Source organism: Copadichromis virginalis, linkage group LG11, assembly GCF_057382275.1.
Source record: "Copadichromis virginalis isolate Kocher_CV1m ecotype Utaka linkage group LG11, C_Virginalis_male_GT1.1, whole genome shotgun sequence".
NCBI lineage: Eukaryota > Metazoa > Chordata > Actinopteri > Cichliformes > Cichlidae > Copadichromis > Copadichromis virginalis.
Genome location: NC_140628.1, coordinates 24,919,772 through 24,942,218, shown reverse-complemented (window position 1 = coordinate 24,942,218; position 22,447 = coordinate 24,919,772). Strand labels below are relative to the sequence as shown.

General features: G+C 41.6%; 1 protein-coding gene across 3 annotated transcripts; it reads right to left on the bottom strand.

Moving 5' to 3' along the window:
- Positions 1-43: 43 nt before the first annotated feature.
- Positions 44-22,197, bottom strand: ttyh1 (tweety family member 1). Of its 3 annotated transcripts, XM_085471505.1 has the most exons (16): positions 21,767-22,197; positions 21,036-21,179; positions 16,880-17,044; positions 15,316-15,545; positions 12,482-12,593; positions 10,152-10,489; positions 8,443-8,538; positions 8,260-8,332; positions 6,844-6,919; positions 6,595-6,650; positions 6,210-6,302; positions 6,018-6,110; positions 5,791-5,930; positions 4,459-4,626; positions 2,640-2,718; positions 44-1,106 (listed from the first exon to the last, which is right to left on the bottom strand). In XM_085471505.1, exons 3-16 carry the CDS (start codon positions 17,003-17,005, stop codon positions 1,023-1,025), a joined length of 1,764 nt encoding a protein of 587 aa, XP_085327631.1. In that variant the 5' UTR covers positions 17,006-17,044; positions 21,036-21,179; positions 21,767-22,197; the 3' UTR covers positions 44-1,022. The 3 variants fall into 3 exon arrangements, with proteins under 3 accessions (XP_085327631.1, XP_085327630.1, XP_085327632.1); XM_085471504.1 differs by lacking the exon at positions 21,767-22,197 and having other exon boundaries at positions 21,036-21,753; XM_085471506.1 differs by lacking the exon at positions 21,767-22,197 and having other exon boundaries at positions 1,042-1,106; positions 4,566-4,626; positions 21,036-21,752.
- Between the last annotated feature and the right edge of the window lie 250 nt (positions 22,198-22,447).

Below are 22,447 nucleotides of genomic sequence, written 5' to 3'. Positions count from 1 at the left end.
GTGTTTTCTTGGCATTGTGTTGACATGAAGATGAGGACCAGTGTCGGGTTATTGAAGTTATTTTTATTTATATTAGACTCTCGAGTGTAAAAGGATGCCATTCAAAAGGAGCATTGATAACCATACAAACTCAATTCAAGGGTTAACGGGGTCAGAGAGGGAGGGATTCGATGAAATCTCACACCGGTACCATATATACACAAAAACTTCTTGGAGAGATCTCAGAAATCCAACGCTATACATAGTTATTATTGCTAGTTATGGTAGGGCTACTGCAGCACCAGTAGCAAGAATCATATTGCTATGTACCTGCTGTCATGGCATGGGATTTCTAGTTCTCCACCCTCAGCGATTGAGTGGCGGTTCTCCGTTCCGTCATTAAAACAGAGTCACGGCAGCCCTCAAGTTTTTTTGATTTTTTTTGTTTTTTTTTAAAGAGCAAAGATTCATGATTATTCAGATATTACAGACAGTGAGAGATATACAGAGTACCATAAGGTAATACGAGGAAAATACAGAATCGCCACCTATAAAAAGTAATTAAAAAAAAAAAAAAAATCATACCAAGTGAAGGAACTGCATAACCATTCACAGAAAAAAATGTGTCTTGTTGCTACGTGCCAGTGCTTTTCTACAACAATATTTATATAAAAACTCGAAAATAAAGTGGTGGTACAGATACATTTAAGAATATAAAACTACAACGTAGTAACGTCAATACCATTCTGACTTGGCTCACCACAGTTTACACAGTTTGGACAAAAGGGAGGGAGGAATTTAGGCCAAGCACACTTGGTTTAAAGCATAACCAAGCAGCAGAATCACTGTCGGTTGTATCTTTTGCTTTTAATAATAATAATACTAGTAATAATGATAATACTCAGTGGTACTGACGTTACGCACTTTGACACCTAGCATTCATTTTATTTAGATTAGTTTCTTTTTCATTTCATTAAAGTGTCCATTCATAAGAAAACTAAACATTTTTTTTCTATACATTTCCTAACAAAAAATAATAATAATCAACGTGAATACAGGTTCCTCGAATGGGCGGGGTTGGGGTGTGATTGATTTCCCCCGTAACCAGTCAGCATGCTGGGAGAGTACTGCGCTTCCAGAGAACAGGACGGGGTTCAACAGACGAGAGGTCAAGATGGTCCGAAGTTTCAGGGAGAGAAAGTAAAAGAGAAAAAAAAATAGTTTGTTATTCATTCATGTGAACATTGGCTCATCCAAAGCAGAACACGGCACCTATTACGCTCATTTAAAGCATCACCGTTTTATTTTCAGCTCTTTTAGCCTTTAGGCAGCTGATTTTGTCCTCTGGTATATATACGTGTGGCAGATTGGCTGGCCCTCAAACTGATGGTCTAAAGTAAATGTTGCTGTTTTACTTCATTCTTTCCTCAGAAGCAAACTAGACTATAAATCCAAATATGTTCTTTTTTATTTAGCAAAATCTTGACTGGCATTGTTCCCGGTGCATTTTACAGCATTTCTCAGAAGCTGAAGTCTGCCGAAACATCAAAGAATTGCTCAAGCTGTCATTATGAAAGTGAAAGCTTGCTCACTTGTTGAAATCGAGTCATACAGTCATGTACAAAGGAAAGCGTTCAAGTACCATGATAAACGTCAGTCAAGTAATAATAAAGCAGCTTGTAGAAGCACTTTTAACAGCTCTTTCTGCATGACTTTATTGTTCCCTCACATCATTATGGAGCCATTTTGCCCCACTCTTCTCCACATAATTTCAGTCAGGCCTAGGTCTGGATTTTGACCATGCACCACCCAGATTCTTTCGTTTTTTTTCTGTTCATTCAGATGTGCTGCTGTGCTTGGGATCATTGTCCTGTTGCATGACAGAATTTGGGCCAAGCTTTAGCTGCCTGACAGATGGCCTCACATTTGACTCTGGAGTACATTGTTACACAGAGTTCAATGGTTGACTCTGTGTTTGGAAGGTGTCCAGGTCCTGTAGCTGCAAAATAAGCCCGTATCATGCCACCTGGACTTTCAACCCTATCTTACAGCTTTTGCCAGGAAGATGGAGTCTGATTTGAATTTTCAAAGAATTACTTTTGCTGTCATAAAATTGAAAGTCTGTTCACCTGTTAGAGCAAGGTTATATGATGGTAGAGATTGCAAGTCTGTACTCTGTGCGCTCTATAACTTAAGCTGAAACCTTGTTAAAACATTGTAAAACTGCTGAGCATGACTAACTTGTCGTGATCAAGGTCACTTAGTAGATTTTTGTGGCACCTTGATCTGCATCTCCTGGTCTTCCTTGACAGATAAAGGTGTTCAGGAGGTCACATATGAGGGGGAGACGCTATTAAAGTCATGCAGTGTCTCTGACAGTATCATAACCTGAAACTTTCCTATGTGCTTTAAAATAACCAGAAAAAACTTGTAAATTGGTTTTAGTTCATTTCCTTTCCCAGTGTTGATAGTTTTTGTTGTCAAAATGGACAAATGTTCTTCCTGATATGCTTTGCACTTTTTAAAGGTTTTAAACTGTTGAAGTAAAAGTGAATCACGTTAGTCCGTTTGCTACTCGCTATCAAAGCGAGCGTGAGCACTAACAGCAATGAAAAAAATGGCACAGAGTGCGATGGTGTCACAGGTACAGAGGAACTCACAGAGGGGGGTGGGGACTGCCTGTCAGTCAAGGGTAGGCTCTCATAGCCAGGGTTGCCATTGGAGGAAACGTTTGGAGTCCTGTATAGAGATAGAAAGAGACAAGGACAGAAGAGAGCGGGAGAAGACGAATAGAGGATAAAGAAGAGAGGGAAAGAAGGGGTGAGACACATTGAGACAGACAGAAGGGGGGTGGGGAGAGGACCGCAGGATGACGAGACCCACGGACAGGTAAAAGGAAAAAAGGAGAAAGAACGATTAGAGAAATAGTGCAGACAACACAGCACTCAGCAGAGCTATTAGTACTACTGGCACTCAGGCAGGACACTGTGAGCACCAGCAGCAGCTGTACAGTCCACTCCTGATGACTGGTGCACAACAGGATTTGCACAATAATCTGCAATTACAGGCATTTAGGACTGGGTATGAATCGCCAGCTGCATTTCAGCCGTTATGTTGCTTTGCTAATGAATTTGTTTATCTGCACGATAAAACCCAGAAAGCTTTTAAAGCAGTCCTGAGCTTCCATTTAAGAGGAGTGGACTGTATTTAGCTGAGTTTCTGAGTTTCTATGTATCTTTGTATTTGTGCGTTAATATCACATATGGAGTCAAGACGATCCACTGCATTAGGATAGTAAGTAAAATTAGTAGCACTAACTATACTTTGATTTTTGCATAAAGGAGTAAAGGGAGGGGGGTCAAAACAAAGTAAGATGAGAAAATTGAAGATATGCAGAGGACTAAAACAGCCAAAAACAAATATAAATAAGGAAGTAAATATATGAGTATAATAATAAAAAAAAAAAAGAAAAAGAAATGTAGACACCGATTAATTTACAAAATGCGACACAAATTGATGTTCATATTTCTATTATGTACTTTTCATTTATTTAACCAATTTAAAAAAACATGAATTTCTCTTGCATTTATACATTTGTTCATGCCTACATTTCTCTTAAATATTCCTTTTGTATAATCATTGATTTTCCGAGTAGTTTATTTACTTCTTTATGCTTATTTTATTTTGGCTGCTTTGGTCCTCCATATAGAGAGAACTAATCGGGAAGCAGGAGGAATTATGAAGAAAAAAAAGGAGCAGGACAGAGAGAGAGAGATAATAATCTGAGGGGTTTGGACACCACAATGAGGTGAGAGATGAGAGTGATGCAGGAGGGTGTGTGTGGGAGGGGTTACCTATAGTCAACCTGAGCCTCACACCGCCGGAGTTTTTACGAGCGCATCCTCGTCAATGACACCCTGCCCCCCACCCAACACAGCAGCAGCGCACTGCTGTTTAGGAGACAGGACGCCATTTGAGACGAGATCTGTGAAATGACCGAGTGGCCTACGTCGTCTGTCCCGAAACACTCGACAGACGAATAGACAGACACACAGACAGACAGACCTCTGGAGTTGTGTCTGTTTCTCTGCCTACGCTGTAGTCCATAATGACCTGTCTGTGTGTCTGTCTGCAATGCATGTGCTTAACCTGACAGCTCTGTGGATTCAGCCTAATCCTGTGTGTGCATGTGTGTAAGGCAGGAGAGTTTGAACCTGGCTGACTGTCCTGCACTCATCAGTATAGCTATAACTGTGCTGTAATAATGTTCTGAAGGATTTCACACTTCAGCAAAAAGACTATGTGTCTGCACAAAAACAAAAACAGTGCTCCGCCAGTCTCTGAATTTACTCTTTTGTTTTATATTTTCTTGGACTTTTACAGTCTGGGGCTCGGGGGGAGACACCAGTGTGTCTGTGTGTGCGCGTGTGCGTTCTCTCTGTCTGTCTGTCTGTGTGTCTGTGTGTCTGTGTTACTCACGGGAGGGGCGGCGCGCTAGAAAAGGGGGGTGTCCACCCTGCCCCTGGGTAATTATAGAAGGGGGCCATGGCCCCTCGCTGAGACCCCGAGGACGTCTGTCTACGTGCCTGATGGGAAGTGAAGGGGTCCTCACTCTCGCTGTCTGAGTCTTCGTACTCCTCTGATTCACTGTCGGCGACCATGAAAGAGAGAAAAAGAGCAAAAATATGACGATACCAAGCTACTGGATTCTGTTTTGAATTTAAAAAGACATCTAATTCTCTCATCTTGCGATCCTGAAGAACTTTAGAAGCATTTATGTCTTCTAGGCTGGACTACTGTGATTCGTTATTAGCAGGATGTCCTACAAACTCCCTGAAAAGCCTTTAGTTGATCCAAAAATGCTGCAGCGACAGTACTGACAGGGACTAGAAAGAGAGAGCATATTTCTCCCATATTGGCTTCTCCTCATTGACTCTCTGTTAAATCTAGAAAGGAATTTAAAATATTTCTCTCACATACAAGATCTTGAATAATCAGGCCCCATCTCATCTTAAAGACTTCATAGTACCGTGTCACTCTATTAGAGCACTTCGCTCTCAGCATGCAGGTTTACTTGTGGTTCCTGGAGTATTTAAAAGTTCAATGGGAGGCAGAGCCTTCAGCTTTCAGACCCCTGTTCTGTGGAACCAGCTCCCAGTTGGGATTCAGGAGACAGACCCTGTCTACTTTTATGGTTCTTAAAAGGGAGTTTTTCCTTCCCACTGTCGCCAAGTCCTTTCTAGCAGGGGGTTGTGTGACTGCTGGGGTTTTCTCTGTATCATTGTTCTTTACCTTACATTATAAAGCACCTCGAGGCAACTGATGCTGTGATTCGGTGCTATATAAATAAAACTGAACTGAATGGAATTGTAATAGGTAATGCTCCAAATGGATTTCATGTATTCAGAGAAAACCAGCTACCACTTCCACCATCCACCCACCCCTGCTCCTGTAGGCTTGCTAAGCACAAAAATACTAAACTGAACCTATCTGCACAAAAGTAAATAAATAAAAATCAGGTTTTATTTAGCAGGAGAATAAACTGCAAGATGTTTCATGCTTCAAATATTAAACAGCAATATCTGCTACAGAGAAACACTTCTAGAGGAAATGCATTACTAGGCAAAATAGGCAAAACTGAATGACAACACTGTGAATCAGACAAATGTAAATAACTTCTACTAAAGACCAGTTCTTAAAGACATAACAACAATGTCCTACTTTTACTTGTGCTTTCAGTGTCAGTATTTATACCCCACATTTCTATTGTGTTACACTGGAGACGTGCACTTTACTGATTTTTTTTCTCACCTGGGGAAGCTCCTCCAGGCACCAGGTAGAGAGCAGAGGATGGCAGTGAAGGCCAGAGCAGAGAGAAAAGAGTAAAGGGAGAGGTAGAGCAATCCCTCCATCCCATCATAGCACAGGCCTTTCAGTGAGTCAATGTAGTCCTAAAATAAAATGGCAGAAAAATACAGAAATGAATAAATGAGAACAGAGCAGCACAGTAGCGAGCAGTGCCGAGTTCTTCTGATCACCTTATTCAGACTCCGGCAGTTCAGTAGTGCCACCAGCTGATGAAAGTTGCCCTCTGTTGAGTTGAGTATCTGTTGAACATCCCTGAGTGATTTCTGCAACGACATAGAAATTCCAGAATGTGAGAAAACCACCGAGGAGGCGGTCCACGTGCAGAAAATGTAGTATTTCATAAAAGTAAGTAGTGCACATACCTCAGCTTTGGGGAACTGTGTGAGAGCATTTCTGTCCAGACTGGAGAGATGTGTGTGAATGTTTGAGAGTGCCCTCTGTGACTGGGTCAGCAGCTAAAGCCAACAAGTCAATATAGTCAGTGGAAATCAGAGGTTTTATTTGGCATTGTTTCTCAAACATAACATTAATGTGCTGAGAGTGTAGCTACTTGTCGAGGGACTAAATAATTTAAGGACAGGACACGTAGCAACAGCTGTGCATCCTGTCCTCAGTTTTATTTTTCCCCTCCAACTGCCCTTCAGAAACTTTGACATACTATCTGCTCACTCCCTTTGAATCACTCTGGGTAAGAGAATCAGCAAATGCCTGCAAATGTAATACGCTGACTGGCAGAGGTGGCATTACCTGCTGGAATGGACTGTTCATGCGCCTGTTGCAGGTCAGGTAATAATCCAACACGTCTGGGTGGCCAACAAAACAGCAGTGTACAAAAGATCAATGCACAATAGGAAAAAATGCGGAAACAGTCATCTGTCATTATATTGGATTCTGCTAGCAAAAGCACATTTGGGGCAGGGGGTAAATCAAGTGCATGGCAGGCATGGAAAACAACTAGATTTTCCAGAAAGTGTTGCTCAGAGAGGGAATCTGTACCTGAGCTGGTCCCACTGTTGAAGTGGGTGGAGTTAAGGACAAACGCGTTTGGATCTGAGCAGAAGTCACTGAGAGCCTGGCGAGAGTGACGGGGAGAGTGAGAGAGGATGACAGGAGGATAGCGAGAGTGAGGAAGAGGTGAGGTGGAAGAGAAATGATCAGATAGGAAAACATTTGTAGACACAGTGACCAACTGACATACTTGTCTCTACAGATAACTGACAGCATTGGACAACACAGCAGCAAATATCGACACCCCCCTCCTCCCACGCGCTCCTCTTCTGCTGTTAGATCACTCTTTCATTTAGCTTCTTTTTTAATATCATCTGTGTTTTTGAGGTTGGCGCACTTCGGTTCAGAGAGTGTACTCCCACAAACTCTCTCAGCCTGAGATCGCCCGACCAGAAGAGGGTGCAAGAGCCACACAGGGAGTCTGCTGACGGAATGAGAAAGCGACGATGTTGGCCAGAATAAGGTTGAGAGGCCCACAGCTGGCCTATTGTTTCCCTGTCAGTGACCAGGGACAGAGCAGCCCTGTGTGGACCCACAGGCCTTGGGACATCTCCCGGCAGCCCCACATGACACTGAGACTCTTAAACTGAGCAGCCATGCAGAAAAACACCCACCCTTTACTCTTTTTTCACACGCACACCAACAAAGTCTCCTCTTCAAAGAGAATGGGCGCTTTTAAAAGAGAAATAGTTCATATGGACAGCCCTCTGTTTTGGACATAAAAATGCTCTTTATGCTCTTTGTTGCTGGTAAATGGCACCATCTAAAACTGTGGCTCGACTGCTGATGATAACAAATGGCACATTGATGCATTTTCTATACAAGTGGAAAGTAGACCTTCAGGCAAACACTGTCCATTTAAAACTTTATTTTACAGTACAAATTTTTTTGTATGCTCACTGTAAAGACTTGTGGAGCCAAATGCCTTCGCAAGTTGACGGTTTCCCCACTCTCTGTCTCTCTCTATCACTTACTTCGGCTTGCTCTCGCTCTAAAAGTGATCTCAAGATGCACTCTCCTGCTCCTCCTCTCCCCTCCTCACTCTTGTTGAAAGCACTTCTCTATCTTTACTTCTTGAAGCCAACAACCCACACACTTGCAAACACACTTGCATGTAAAACACGCACTTTGCTGCATAAACACACTTTGTTCGCAAACGCACTTGTGCACACGCACATTGAATCTTTAATCTCTGCCCCATTTTCCTGCCTCCTTGGTCCTCTGCAATGACTGCAGCGTTCCCTAGGAGGCAGGTCTTTTCACAGTTTAGCACAATAGGCACAGAATTCACACATAAGCACATATATGCACATTACTTTGGCTTGCCATCAGGGGTCGGCCTCCTAAAGCTCTCTTCTCTCCGCTATAGCCAGCCTGTATCGCAGTTTTACTGAGTCTACTCACCACCACAGTGGCTGTCTCCAAACCCAGGGAGCCCCAGCTTAGGAAGAGGGCCAGCCAAGCCAGCACTGTCATCCTGTGGATGGGGGGGGGGGACAGAAACTCTTCAACCAAGAGGACACCCATTGCCATCAATCCAGTTTTTGTGTGGTATGTGTCTAAAGATACAAATGTGTGTGTACTCACAGGATGAGCAGCCAACGGGCTTGTTTGGCGAGTCCCAGCAGGATGAACAGACAAACTATGAGGTCAAGGAGCAGCAGCAACACATAAGACAGCCACCTACAACACACACACATATTACTGTGTGTTAATTACAATATCAATCCTTGCTTAACAGCAACTTGACCAAAATTTTACTTAAAGTCCAATCAACATTTTTCTAATATGGGATATCCATCTATCCATCCACCCATATCTACCCATTTATACATTCATGTACCTACATCTGTCTATTTATATATCAATCTATCATCTTTCCATCCATCCATCCATAGATTTACACCCTACCTATCTACCCATGATCCACCCATCTATTTTCTATCCATCTATATACCTTTCTACATGTCTGTACATATCCATCACCATTTATCATCAATCCATACTTGCATACAAGCTACTTAATAGAAAACATCACATCTTACTATCATAGCACAACTGCTATGTTGTGCCCATTAATCCCACAGTTTCTGAAAGCAAATTTCTGTTTTCTTAGGTTTTTTTTTTAGTAGCAATTGCAATGTTTTTATGGATTTTGAATCCTCTGGCCATGATGAGTTTGCCTCAACAATGGGGGGATAAATGCGGCAGCAGTGTTTACAATAGTGTTTACAACTAGAAAAAACCATGTGGAAATGTTTTTTTATCTTCCTGGTAAAGTAATTATGCTTTATGAACTTGTTTACTTGCGATGGAGCTAGTTGCATTTAATATCTAGTTTTTAATTTAAAAGTCCTGGTTTTACTGGGGACATGAATTATAAGTTGATCAAGAAATAAATAAAAGTGATTTTCACTTTTATTTGACCAATTTTTGAGGGCGAAAGAAAAATGCTCTTTGAAAAATAAAATATAATAATTTAACCAATGTATGTGTCTTTTCCCCAAATCACCAACGGGCAGATCTGATCACATTTTGATTCTTCCGCCTGATCTTGGATAAACATTCAGTCACCAGCAATTGTTCCCAGAATCAAAACTGCTGCCTGTGTAAAATGAGTCAGGAGGAGCTTGAACTTTCCTTCCCCTCTCCCTGCAACAAGGGAACAATCTGCTTTGTTTATGAGGACATTATTATTACTTGACTGACGTTATTTATCTAAGCTAGGATATACTTGTTAGCTTTTATTTATCAACTGAAATGTTTCCAATATGGAATATAAAAGCAGCCCGTCAACATAACATAACTGGGGGGGAAATGGCATTACATCAACAAGCACATCTTAATAAACATGCAACATTTATGAGGGGCTGGGGCAGGACGTCTGGCAGCCTCTCACAGCATCGTAGGAATAAGAGTGTGGCTGTGTTTGCAGACAGCTTGTACATGTGGAAGTTTGTAAGGCAAAGAGGTTTTTGCAGAAATACATAAACACCTTCCGACCCTGACAAGGTAACCTGAAAGGTAGCTGTTAATTTCTATTTTTAAAGCACTGGGTATAAATCTCATGGGCTTTTCTAACTGTAACAAATAATTCTCTCATAAACAAGTAAAAAAAAAACAAAAGCTCACATTGTCACATTATCTCAGGCTGTAAAAGCACTAGTTTGGTATTTGAACTGGTGTAAGAACTGCTTCTTTTCACCCCGTGAAAATGCTGCATGAATAATAGATCAGTCATTCAAACTGATAAACTGTATTATTAATTTATATTATCCTGAACTGTCCAGCCTTACCTGTAGTCCTCATTGACCATCAGTGTGTTGGCCGCCCAGCCAGGTGAGAAGGGGCTGGCCATTAAGCCGCTGTTAGGCACCACTGTAGGCGCCACAGAGGGCGGTACCGGGGTCAGAGGCGTGATGGACGCCCCGCTGATACCGCTGTCATTCCCCAGCCCAGTGTCAATGCTGGACCGAGCCAGGGAGATGGAGGAGAGGAGGTTGATGACGTTCTCAGATAACCTCCGGCAGTTCCGCGTCGAAACCAGGAAGGGTTTGCTGCCAGTAAATAACTCCTCCATCGAGGCCAGTGGTCCAGAGATAGACAGCTGAAGTCCAGTAATTGTGTCTGAAATCTTGAGGGAGGAAGGAGGAATGTGAGGGGAGTAAAGTAGGACTGAAACCACAAAGTGAGCTTGATGATGCTCATAGGGTCATAAAATCCTGGTGTAGGAAACAGAGAGCTAAAGATGTTGGACATCCTCGGCGCCTCAGAATGGCTCTCATAGTCTATAATGCAAATTTACACTTATCAAACTTCTGAATACTTCACTACTTCTCATATGTGTTTGCTATCTTTATGTCTCTGTCTCCATATTTTAAGGTCTTTTCGGGACGGTTGTGGTTTTCATCCCGTTAGCAGTGATACGCTGCAGAAGTTGGAGTTTAATTTGGAGACCGTGCTGCTCTTTCATCATCCTTATCCTTGCCTAATGTTTTTGGGACGTCATCTTGCTGTAGGGTGAACTGATGCCCCAGCCTTACTTTACAAAAGCACTACTTCCTGCAGTACAGTACTGCCCTAATAAAGAATGAAACATCACATCAACATAGTTTATCCCTAAAAGTCTTTGTGCAAAGGTTGAGGCAACTGTAGGAATAGTTTGCATTATGTTTCTAGTGGTGGAGGAAAGCTGTCATGTAAAACGATTAGTGATTCGCAAAAAAGAGTTTTTAAAGTTACTGCAGAAATTTGATTTTTTTTTTTATTAATTATTGAATCAATTACTTTGTATTCTCTAACATCCCCACTTTGGTCTCATCCAAAGGACATTGTTCCACGAGTCTTGTGGTTTGTTGAGATTCAACTTTGCAAACCTAACCTCATGAAAAGACTTTCTACTGCAACCCTCCAAACAAGCCACACCTGTGCAGTCTTTTTCTAATTGTACTACCACCAACTTCAACATTTAACATGCTATCTGATGCCTGTAGAGTCTGAGATATAGCTCTTTGGGGGTGTTGTAGTTTCTCTGATCATGCAGTGATTCTGAGCCTGGAGGTAATTTGGGAAACAAACCTGAATTCATAAACAAACCTGAATTCTCCAATTTGAGGAAAACTCAGTTTTATTTTTTAACCAAAATCAACAGATTTTGTAAGCCTTGAAACTTCGCTTCACTTTTGCAAAACGTTTTAATTTTGAGGTTCAATTCAGGGTTTCTTTTTTTCAGTAGTAAAATATGGCCAAATATTATTCCACTGATCATATCAATCATCACTAGAAACACTGCTTATAAAGAATAATTCGTTGAAGGTTAGGAGTAGATTGAATAAAGTATCTTTCTCTTAACTTTTTTCACTACTTCTCTAAACAATTTCAAGTGTGTAATTATTAGAAGTGTGGTCGATTGTCTCATTTTTTGTACCACATATTGTATGTATATTTTTTCCATATCTTCCTACAGTTTCTCAGGTGTTAGTTTAAGAGCTGATGTAACTCTTCATGTATATTCTTTGCATCATGCAGTGGTATTTCTCATGCAATGCAGCAAATCTGCTTTACAGAGAGTAATCTGTTCTCTCATGTAAACATAAATCTGCACTCTCACACCACGTTATTGCACTGTGCACTACACTATTCATTTAAATGGATTGCTTTTTTTTTTAATGTAATAGTTTATTTAAGTATTTAACTCCTTGTTTCAATTGACCTTATTTTTTCAGCTTTGTTGAGTTTCTTTCTTTTATGCAGTTAGCCATGCTGTGTTGTATTGAACTATAAAATGCAATTTAATGTACTTATTAAAGTAATTTTGTTATAGGCTTTCAATTGAGCCAACATTTACAATGAATAGAGTATATCTTCTCTAATTCATGTGTAATATGCACAGATTTGCTGGCCTGTGCCATTTAGTAGTTTGACACATAAACCACTGTCTGACCACAGAGATCAATGAAGCAGAAGTTTGTATCTGATTTTCTTTCCCTCTCTGCAGACCTGATGAACAAATTCAGCCCATCTGTCTTCCTCTCTCTCACACTCTGTCTCTCTCTCTCACACACACACACAGTCATACAGGGTAGATACTTTGCATGACATTTTACTTGCAGAGAGCACCACTCACCAGCAAATCGATGGAAGCTAGCGTATAATTGGCTGTGAGAAGAGACGAGGTCAACTGATACATCCCATCATTAGCCTCACTGTTGCCATAGAAACCGATGCCTATGGCAACACTGCGTGAGAGAGGGGGGGGGGGGGGAACATGAAAACATTGTGGGAGGGTGACAGGGAGAGAGAAAGAGGGGGACAGGAGAACAGATAGCAGAGGCATAAATGTAATGTTTAATTCAGCGTGGATGTACATTTTAAATGAATGTGACAGGAGGAGATAGAGCTGGTGAGGATGTCATATGTGCGCTCTGGGTGAGCATACCATCAGTGGTGAGCAGGGGATGGAATAAACAGTTGATGGGAGAAAAAAGATGACTCACAGCATCGGCAAGGAAAATATTCAAAATGTAAAACATAGCGACGTGTTTACACATTTCTCTGTTATTCAAATATTCAGATTAAGGCCCAGGCCAGATGTTCATCAAATCCCCTCAAACCCAAGAGGAATGGTATGACCCAATCTCCCACAAAGTATGTGACCCAGATTAGAAAGCGGAGGGGGGGGGGAAGAAGGAATGTGCGCCTGTGTCTGTGTGTGCTTTGCATTTCAAACTGTCAAACCTAAATGCTGTCTAATGCAGCTGCATTTTAAAAATGACACACGCTTGTTTCATACTGGAGGCTAAAGGTTACCATCTGGAGAAAACAGGAGGACAATAAATATTTGTTAACAGTAAACCGCAGCACAATTTCTTCATTCAGTCCAGCACAGAGAGCCTTATTGAGCATCAGAGGAGACGATGACTATGACATCACATTATGCTCCATAAGGGGGAGACACGAACCAACTCAAACACCTACAGTCTGCATGTGCTGAAATCATTAAAGCAGCCGAAATCAAATCGGCAGCACATTATTTCCTGTGATGTAGTCTCAGTGTATATAACTAGGCAGGCAATGGACTGGAATATAATAACAAGTGCTGCTGAAGCTTTAAATGGCACTATAATTTTCTTATGCAGCTGGGATGGAGCTTCAGACTTAAAATGTCTGATGGGGAGCAGAGCTTACTCTGAGTGACTCACACTTCCGTTAAACTGCAGTGCTTTGGACAGATGTCAGGCAGCAATTTTGTGCAATATACAGTGAACACAATGTACTGACTTGATGACTGCATGGTCACCGGAGCTGCAGGGAACACCGGTGGGTAAATGACTGCTGTACCGTAGGTGGGAGAGCTGAGATCATCCACAAACACACTTTAATGCCAAAACACACACAGCTAACAGTGCAATTGTTGCCCTGTGGTTGGGAAACAGCAACGTCACATGACTGTCAGCTGCTGTCTGGGCCAGTCTTTATTATAAACACATCAGTGACTGAGTGAGAGACGGAAAGAACACATGACGATGGAGATGATGGAGGTGACAGCTTGTGAGTCACAGCTTCACTGCTGTTGGAAAGCAAAGTACATTTAATACAATAAGTTTAATTCCACGGGGAGCTTCATTGCAGTTTTCTAGTTTATTTTATCATATTTAAGGCAATTTGATATACTGCATAGAAGTGGATGTTTTCCCTACAAATTGAGGCCAATGCACAAGCACTATAAATCTGCATTGTTTCTGATGGCCTGCAGGAGGCGATCTACGTGGCAGCAGCCCAATATTATTTAAGACTGTGAGAATATTACCCTAATTCTAAATTAATTTAAAACCTCAGGAACTTTCCTGACAACTTTATGGTCTCAATAGATATTTTCAAGTCTTCTTTAATAGAGCATGATTACAAATTATGGTCAAATTCACAGTTAAATAGGCAATGAATCAGAGAGTGGTTTACTGTTGGAGTGGCTGATAGGATATCCTAGCGTGTGTTTATAATTAAATAGCTGTGAAATTGTTTTTTGCATTCTTTAGTCTTAAAAAGCTTTGGGTTCATGATGGTTAAAACATTATGGTTTAAAAACCAAAAGAAATATTACAGATTAATTCTGGTTTGACCCAAGTGTGCTGATCTATATACTATCAACACAGATTTAACTTCAAGTATAATTTCCATCCTGCTGTATTTTTAGATGGTTGAAAAACATGTTTTAGACTCCATAAACGTATCGATGAAACGTACAAAGCAGTTATGTGTTTTTATCTCCAATTATAATTAAAAAGTAGAGTTAACTGTTGTGAATTATTTCTCTCTAAAATGTAGTTAATGAAAAATTATGATGCATCAAAAATGAATGAATGACTATGTAGGTATGCAACTTGGCTCTGTGCAATTATTTGATGTAAATTAAATATTGGATGGATGGATGGATGGATGGATGGATGGATGGATGGATGGATGGATGGATGGATGGATGGGTATAGATGAAAGAAGAGGGATAGGCAGACAGGTGCATGGATGATGACTAACCCATATCAATAAAGATGTGGTTTGATATCCATTAAAATAGTTTCTGGGTTTTTCAAAGGTAGCTGCAAAGGCAGAGACCACCCTCACTCTGACAGAAACTGTTTAGTTCGAAAAGAGCTTCAAGGGTTACTCTGAAGCATTCAGGAGGTAAAGAGCTAAAGGGAAGGTGCCCTGAGATAAAATTACTTTTTCAATGAGAGGATGAACTGGAGGGCTGCACCAAGGCCCAGTTTTTGATAGATATTGGTTTGAACTGTGACTGATGCAAACTGACTCTAGAGGAGTCTATAGATAAAAAATAATGAGCCAGAAATGAGTGTGATTGGTTCTGTTTGAGAAAAACATCTGAATACTTCTTCAACTACTGCCAAAAGGCGTCGTGTGTACATTTGCCAGGAAGTACAGTAACGTCTAAAAACTCTTTCTCACCAGCAGAGCGTGACAGCCGCCACCGCCACCCACGTGACACAGCAGATTCCCCGCCCCTTCTTCCCACTGTAACCGTGACCCGTGCTGCCATCCTCATCCTCCTCCTCTTCTTCTGATCCTTCGTTCCGGTCACCACGGTGACAGCAGCAGTAGTGTATGAGGAAGGAGAGAACCACCAATAGGGAGATAACAAGAGCGATGGCTGATAAACTGGACAAAACCAGCAAAGTCTGAAAAAAGGAAGAGGAGGGGGAAAATATCAGAGGATGAGTCAGTGAATATAAAAAAAAGAAAAGAAAAATGGCACTTTGATTCCATTTTTACAAGAATACTGACTAATCCTGTTAAATTTCAGTGCTTGTCAGATTGTCCTGCCTCCACTAACAGCAGGAGATGGTTATAAAAAAGGTGTGAGGATATAAATCAAGGATACAGACACATATAATGCATACCCCACAGGATTAATGCAACTTGTTTCAAAGATTTTTACCCCTGAATGCCCATCAGTCTGTGCACCCTGCTGGATTCTAATGTCACTGAGCCATTTCAGCCTTTTGCTTTTCATCAGGCTTCACGTCATGAAATCAACACAGCTGAAGCCACATATCAGCCACATATCTACAGTATTATCCTCCATCCATCTGCCCCATTCCTCCACCTTCCCTCCATTCTCACCTCATGTCCTCTGAAGCCCGCCCCCTTCGCTCCACTCCCCCAATCCCTCTTTCCCCACGTTCTCACTCGTTCCCACTCTCTTTCTCTCCCCCCTCTCTTTCTTTCTATCCACACCACTGAATCTCTATTAATAATCTGTGACCTACTTAAATACATTCACTGCCAGTCTCTCTCGTTCCCACTCTCACTCACTCACTTTGCCTTCCCTCTCTCTGTCTCTCTCGCTCTCTCTCTCTGCCGGGCTTTCTATTCGGAAAACCTCCTTGCATTACTCATTCCCTCTCTCTGAGCACTTTCAGTTTCTTTTGTCTTTCTGTTCTGCAGGATAATTTGAGTCCCCCCCTCCACCTCCTCTTTGTACCGCAGAGAAGTCACAAACACTGTGAGACATGGCTAGCTGGAGCGCTTGCATGAGCGCTTGCTGGAAGAGAGGGATGAACCTTGCATTTTACAGCACAAACAGGACCATGAGCACAATAGCAGCTGTGGAAACCTTCCAGCGGGTTCCCGCCATGTTGAATATCTTGCACTACCTGATACCAAATTGCATAAAATAGCTCCAATCGGTATGGTTCAAAAGGAGGATTAAAGCATCAAAATCAAGGTATAGAAATGAGGAATGACAAGATCTGACATACTGCACCAATAATTATGCTTTTAAAGGCCTGTAAATGCCATTATCATATTGCTACAGGTTGCTCTGACATGTAGAAATTTGTGGAACAATTTATAGCCCAATGTGCCACAAGTTGTAGTAAAATATCAATTGTATCTGCAACTGCAAATTGAGTAACAGGGCTGTAATTATTATGCGATCTGGCACCTCAGGCTGGACAGCCACAGCACAGCATGTGGTTACAGTGTGGCACGAGTGGCAGGTGTCGGTTACCTGCTGGTACTCCCAGCTGACAGGGACAAAGACGTTGTCCCTCATCTGCATGGAGAAGTCCAGCCGGGGCAGGGCGTGACATATTCTCACCCACAGCGAAGGGTTATAGCTGGGTACCGTAGTCATGGTAGCTATTTTCTGCTGCCACCAGTCCCCTCCTCCACCCTATAGGAGGCAAGAAAGAGGGGTCAGAATAACCAGGATGTGAAGAATGGAAGAGAGGAAAGAAGTTCAGGAGGGATGAAGGTCTTCCTGAGCACAAGGTGAAGCTGAGAGGAAAGAGAGGTTACTATTAATGTCTTCAAGCATCATTTGCAGGTGATAACTAGACTTCATGACAAACAATTGCCTGAGATGAGTAGAAAACTCGATCAGTCCAAAGCAGCTGTGATTCCAAGCTGTGACACAATCAGTCTCAGCATCCGAGATATTCTACTTTTTTTAAAGAAACGTGTGTTTCTGGTGTTGCTTTTGCTTAAGGTGCCTCATCGTTTGTGTTGCTCTTTATTACCTCCTAACCATTGCTCTTATTGGTTTTTAATTGTTGCAGTTTTATTACACTTTTATAATTTTGTTGATTAGTTTTTAAGCTTTGCTAAAGATTTTTAAAATGTTACTATTTTGTTGGCAACTTTCCCTTTTTTACCTTTTATCTTTAAGTTTAAAACATTGTTTTGTTAGTTTCACTGGTCTATTGATCAAATTAAATGTTAAATAATTCCATTAATACATGATCAGGAGATCTTTCTGTGTTTTATAACATCTTAAACTGGTGGGATTAAATAAATGTGTACTTCCTCCCACTAGTTTTTTTGATCTGTAACAGTTGAAGCAATATTGAAATGCATTAGCTTTAATATGTATAGCATTTTTTTCTCTTCTTTTCTTTGCTAAATAAACTTTGAATATTGTTTACATGATCGAAATAAATTAAGAAAAAAAAAAAACTTAAAATATGTGGAGTTTTGTGACAAAAATATTTAGAGATGAAATCAAATTTTCTTAATTTTTTTGCCTAGTTGCAAAGAAAGAGATCTTTCATAGGGCCAACTGGCAGTTGTTTGGTTAGCCACAGACCACATGGGCATAAATTCGGTCAGCGCTGACTCCCTGGTTCAATATCTGGCAGACTAGACTTTCATGCATACTGACTCTCTTTCCTTACATTTATTTTGTCTCTCTCCACTTGTAATATTGAATAAGGTATAAAATACGATCAAAAAGCAAATACAATTAGATTTAAATGCACTGACTTAAAGAAATATAGATAACATTGTTATTTATGCCATTCCTTTCTCTAATATAATGAATAGTAGTATGTGACAAGCCTCTGCATGCAGGGAACGTATAGTTCGGGGTCTCTAAAGTGTGTTTTCTGGAGTACAAAGTAAAGAAAAACCGCAGACAAGGTACAGTGAAGGCTATGAAAGAGAAAAGGCTGCACAATTCTTGACCATCTCCCCCACTGTTCAGCGCATCTTACTAAAGCTGGTCAAGGGGAGGGGGTGAAAGTAGGGTAAATACAAAGGGCAAATCCGGTTAGCTAAAACACACACTGGAATACTCATTACAATAAAGGAGCAGAGATGGAACAGAGGGCAAGACAGAGTCTGGTAGGCTTCTGATACCGGCTGCCCAGATTAAGAGACCGTCAGAGCTTTACTGTTCGACAAAGGAGCATTTTTAGGCGGCAGGAGAGACAACCATTCACAACAACAGCACTGTCACTTAAATATAGAGGCTATACAGAGCAGCTCAATGCTGATATCACAGACCGATACAACTCTGCCTCTAATCACTATTCAATAACAAAAGAGACCCTGAACTGATGGCCTGTGTTGGATTTCTATGTTTTAAAGCCACTGTGATTTGTCCAGTAGCTTCAGCTAGCACAATGTTCTACTTAAGAGAGACTTTTTTCACTCTCCCTATTGAGTCACCCACACAGTGGCTCTGGTTCTTACAAGCCACTGCACATAACTGTACTAAATACTGTGCGTGATAAAAGTTTGGATTTTGCCACATGTCACATTCAAAGCCCGAACAGTTTGGCCATTCAGATTTTTGCGGCCCAGAACGAGTTAACGGCTCACCCACGGGGCAGACAGGGCTTCTCTAAGCCCATTACAATAAGCCTGTTCACCTTAATGGTTCCAGCAGCCCAACTGTCACAAATCAAATCACAGCAAACACTCCATTTCCCTTATTAAAACTGTGCTGAACATAATGGTTCACACACTGTGAGAACTACATCCATCCAACACAAATCAGCAGTGTAAACAGACTTCTGTAGTAAGTCATCCAGTATTACGTTTCCTACTGTACCATTTATCTTAAGTGTGTTTATTAGGTTATCTATATTGAAGCATGTCTATGAGATGCATTTATCAGACTTTGAGGGTAAAAGCTCTTTGAGATCCATAACAAGTAAAGGACTAATTCAACATCAAAGGAGAACCTGATGAGAAGTGGGTCAGCGTGGAAAAGCACTTCCTTTGACGAACAACAATGCAGTGAATGTCACTGTGAGGCCCATCAGTGGTAACAGAAGCAGAAAACCTCACATAAATGCCATTGCTGAATAGTTAATGGTAAAGAGATACGAGTCAATAGCCTGAGAGCGCAGCTATCTGGATCAATTCATGCACAAAATTAAGCCGGTCAGGGTGAGAGAAAGAGGAAATGCACAGTTATGATAGATGTCTGGTCAAAGTTCAGGTAGGATTCTGCTGCAACCCAAAAAGTAGAGGAACACCTAACGAGGCGCTGATGGAAGTTTAACGGGAAGGGGTGGGGGGTGGTTACAGTCCAGGAGGAGCTCCAGTTACTCAGCAGTTGTCATAGATAAAAACCCTCAAGTTGACATGATGTTTCCTGCCAGCTTGTTATTATGCCAGCTACCATTGCGTAACTGAAGGCAAATAAATGTGATTTTAGGCACAGTTGGTGGAGAGAAAAGATGAAAAAAGGAGAAGGAAAGAACACGAAAGACAATGAAAGAGATGGAGGAAAACCACAGATTCTCACCATGGCTCTGAGCTCTGAGAGATAACTAACTAACTAACTAAATAAATAAAAAGAAAACAAAGCAGGAGAACAAATGTGTTGTCTTCTGTCTGTGCAGAGCTCAGAAAACACAGATGATGTAGTCAGTTGGTTTATACAAGACTCCATGATGTCTGACTTTTTTTAAAAAAAGGGCCATTTTGTGAGGCAGCTAATGGGAATAAGGCTGAAGCATCTTCTGTCAGCTGAATTTAGGATCATCTTTAGCACGAGGAAAATCATTCTGCACCTTTTCTTTTTTTTATGAGGCTACATCTCTTTGAATCACAAGATATAAATAATGCTGTTGGCTTGCTGCTGGAACTATGCTCCTTTGCAGTCTGGGCTCATAAAACCTGTTATCGTTCACATAACAGCCTGTGTGTGGAGCTTCTTAAAACCAACCTTGATAACCAGAATTTATGAGACAACATTAAAAAAAAAACCCTCTTGACACTTCATCAGCCAGAAGAAATTCAGTAACATCTCTGTATAGTTGAATCTCTCGCCCATGTAAAAGCCGAGGGACAGTCAAACCTCAAAATAAATTTCTACCTCACATCTATGTTCAAAATTAATGTTCAGCTGCAACAATGAACCTTCAAAGTCAGCTGACCGAAGGTAAGCGAGTGCAGCTCGTACTCAGAAAGTCAGTGCAAATCAAAGCTGTGATGTGTGCGAGGGGTCCAGCATGGCATGAAGTTGAGGGTGAGACAGTTTGTTCCCACTGATGACAGTAAATCATCCTGCAGATGGTGAAAATCATGAAAAAAGATAAGCTCCAAGTCATATGAAACTCCAATTAGGTGGAAAAAACATTGGATTTCCCTGAGAAACTGCAATAAAACTCATTACAGCATTTTCACATTACTCTGATAGGCAGCAGACCCATATTAAGTGTCATGGTTGGAAAAGATAAGCATGGATCTCCTTTGGCAACACAGTCTAATGGTGTCATGATCATCCATTAATCATATTTGCCAAGATAAACGTGAGCCCAAATTGGGAAAACACTGTGATTTGGCATAATGTACATTTTTAATTGGCCAATCTCTGCATGTACATCAGCAATTAAGCCAGTAATCGGCAAAGAGAGGGGTCAGTCTCTTACCTCTGTCGGTTGTGTTGGGAGGTTTCTCTCTCCTTCTGTCTCTTCTCTCTGCCGGCGTCCGTGAAATATTTAACCACTCAGAGAGGTATACTGCCAGCCATCACCGCCTGATGCTCTTGAGAAAACATCTTCCTGAAAAAATGGCTTGGAGACATGCCAAAAATATGACAAAAAGCACAAAAATGAAGACGGCAATTCTGGTAGTTATTTAAATATTAAATGGCCGAGAAGTTCTGGTCGTCTGATGACAGTAGAGAGGTGCTTGTGTTGATGGATGGGAGAGGATCTCTGAGTGAGCGCGAGTGAGTGAGAGTGGGAGAGAGTGAGATAGATGGAGAGAGGGAGAGAGAGAGAGAGAGAGAGAGAGAGGGGGAGAGAGAGAAAGGGGGATTAAGATTGAGGAGACACCCCTAAGGGACTCTTTATCGTTGCACTGTAGCCCTTCATAGCCTAACACCCGAGCGACTTCACAACACCGCAGTGACACGATATTACCCAAAGATAATTAATCTGTTAACGCGGATTAGCGGAGTCTAACCCCTCGCTGACTTCATAGCTGGGGCGCACTTCTAAAGCCGACCACCCCCAACATCAACCTGACCAATCTCTCTCCAGAGCACCAGACTGAACCCTGACCAGATTAACAAGAGAAAGAGTAAAAATGCAAAGCTGCCGGCCAACTGTGTGCACTAAACAAATCAGGAAAAAGAGATTTTTAGAAATCCACTCACACGCTGGATACACAATAGTGAACTCCTCTCTCAGTCTGATGAGGGCTAATGAGAGGAAGAGATGCACAGAAAAATGGGGGAAGAGAGGCACACTGAGAAGAAAACGGGGAGTGGGAGATGCAGAGAAAGGCAACATGAAATACTGAGTAGAAGAAAAAAAAAAGTGGGTTCCCAGGGAGTGATGCTGAGAGAAAGAGGGAGGGAGCCAGAGATGGAGTGAACAATGAACAGAGAGGGGCAAAGCAGCATGCAATGGATTTGTAGGCAAAACCAGTTTTCAGCGGAGGCTGCAGGACAACATCAACAGTGATTCAGAGACTGGGAGGCAGCGGAGAATGTGCAACAACGTGACACAAGTGATGGGAGTGCACGGATGGAGATGTTCAGTTGGGTCGCGGGTGGGGGGGATTGGACTGAGAAAATGCAAATTGACGACATAATGTTGCAGCGAGAACGAGTTAAAAAAGAGTACGGTGTTGTCTGCCACTGGAGTAAGGGGGGCAGAAGCAGGCGAGCAAAGAGGGAGGGGGCGGCGTTAGTTTTTCTGTGTCACTGAAAAAGAGTGGGGGAAGGGAGATAATGCAAGGGAGGGAGTGCAGACACGATTGAGAGCCAGAGAGCATACTCACTGACTCATATAGTCTATGTATAGTGTTTATGTATCTGGGAGGAAGAAGAAGG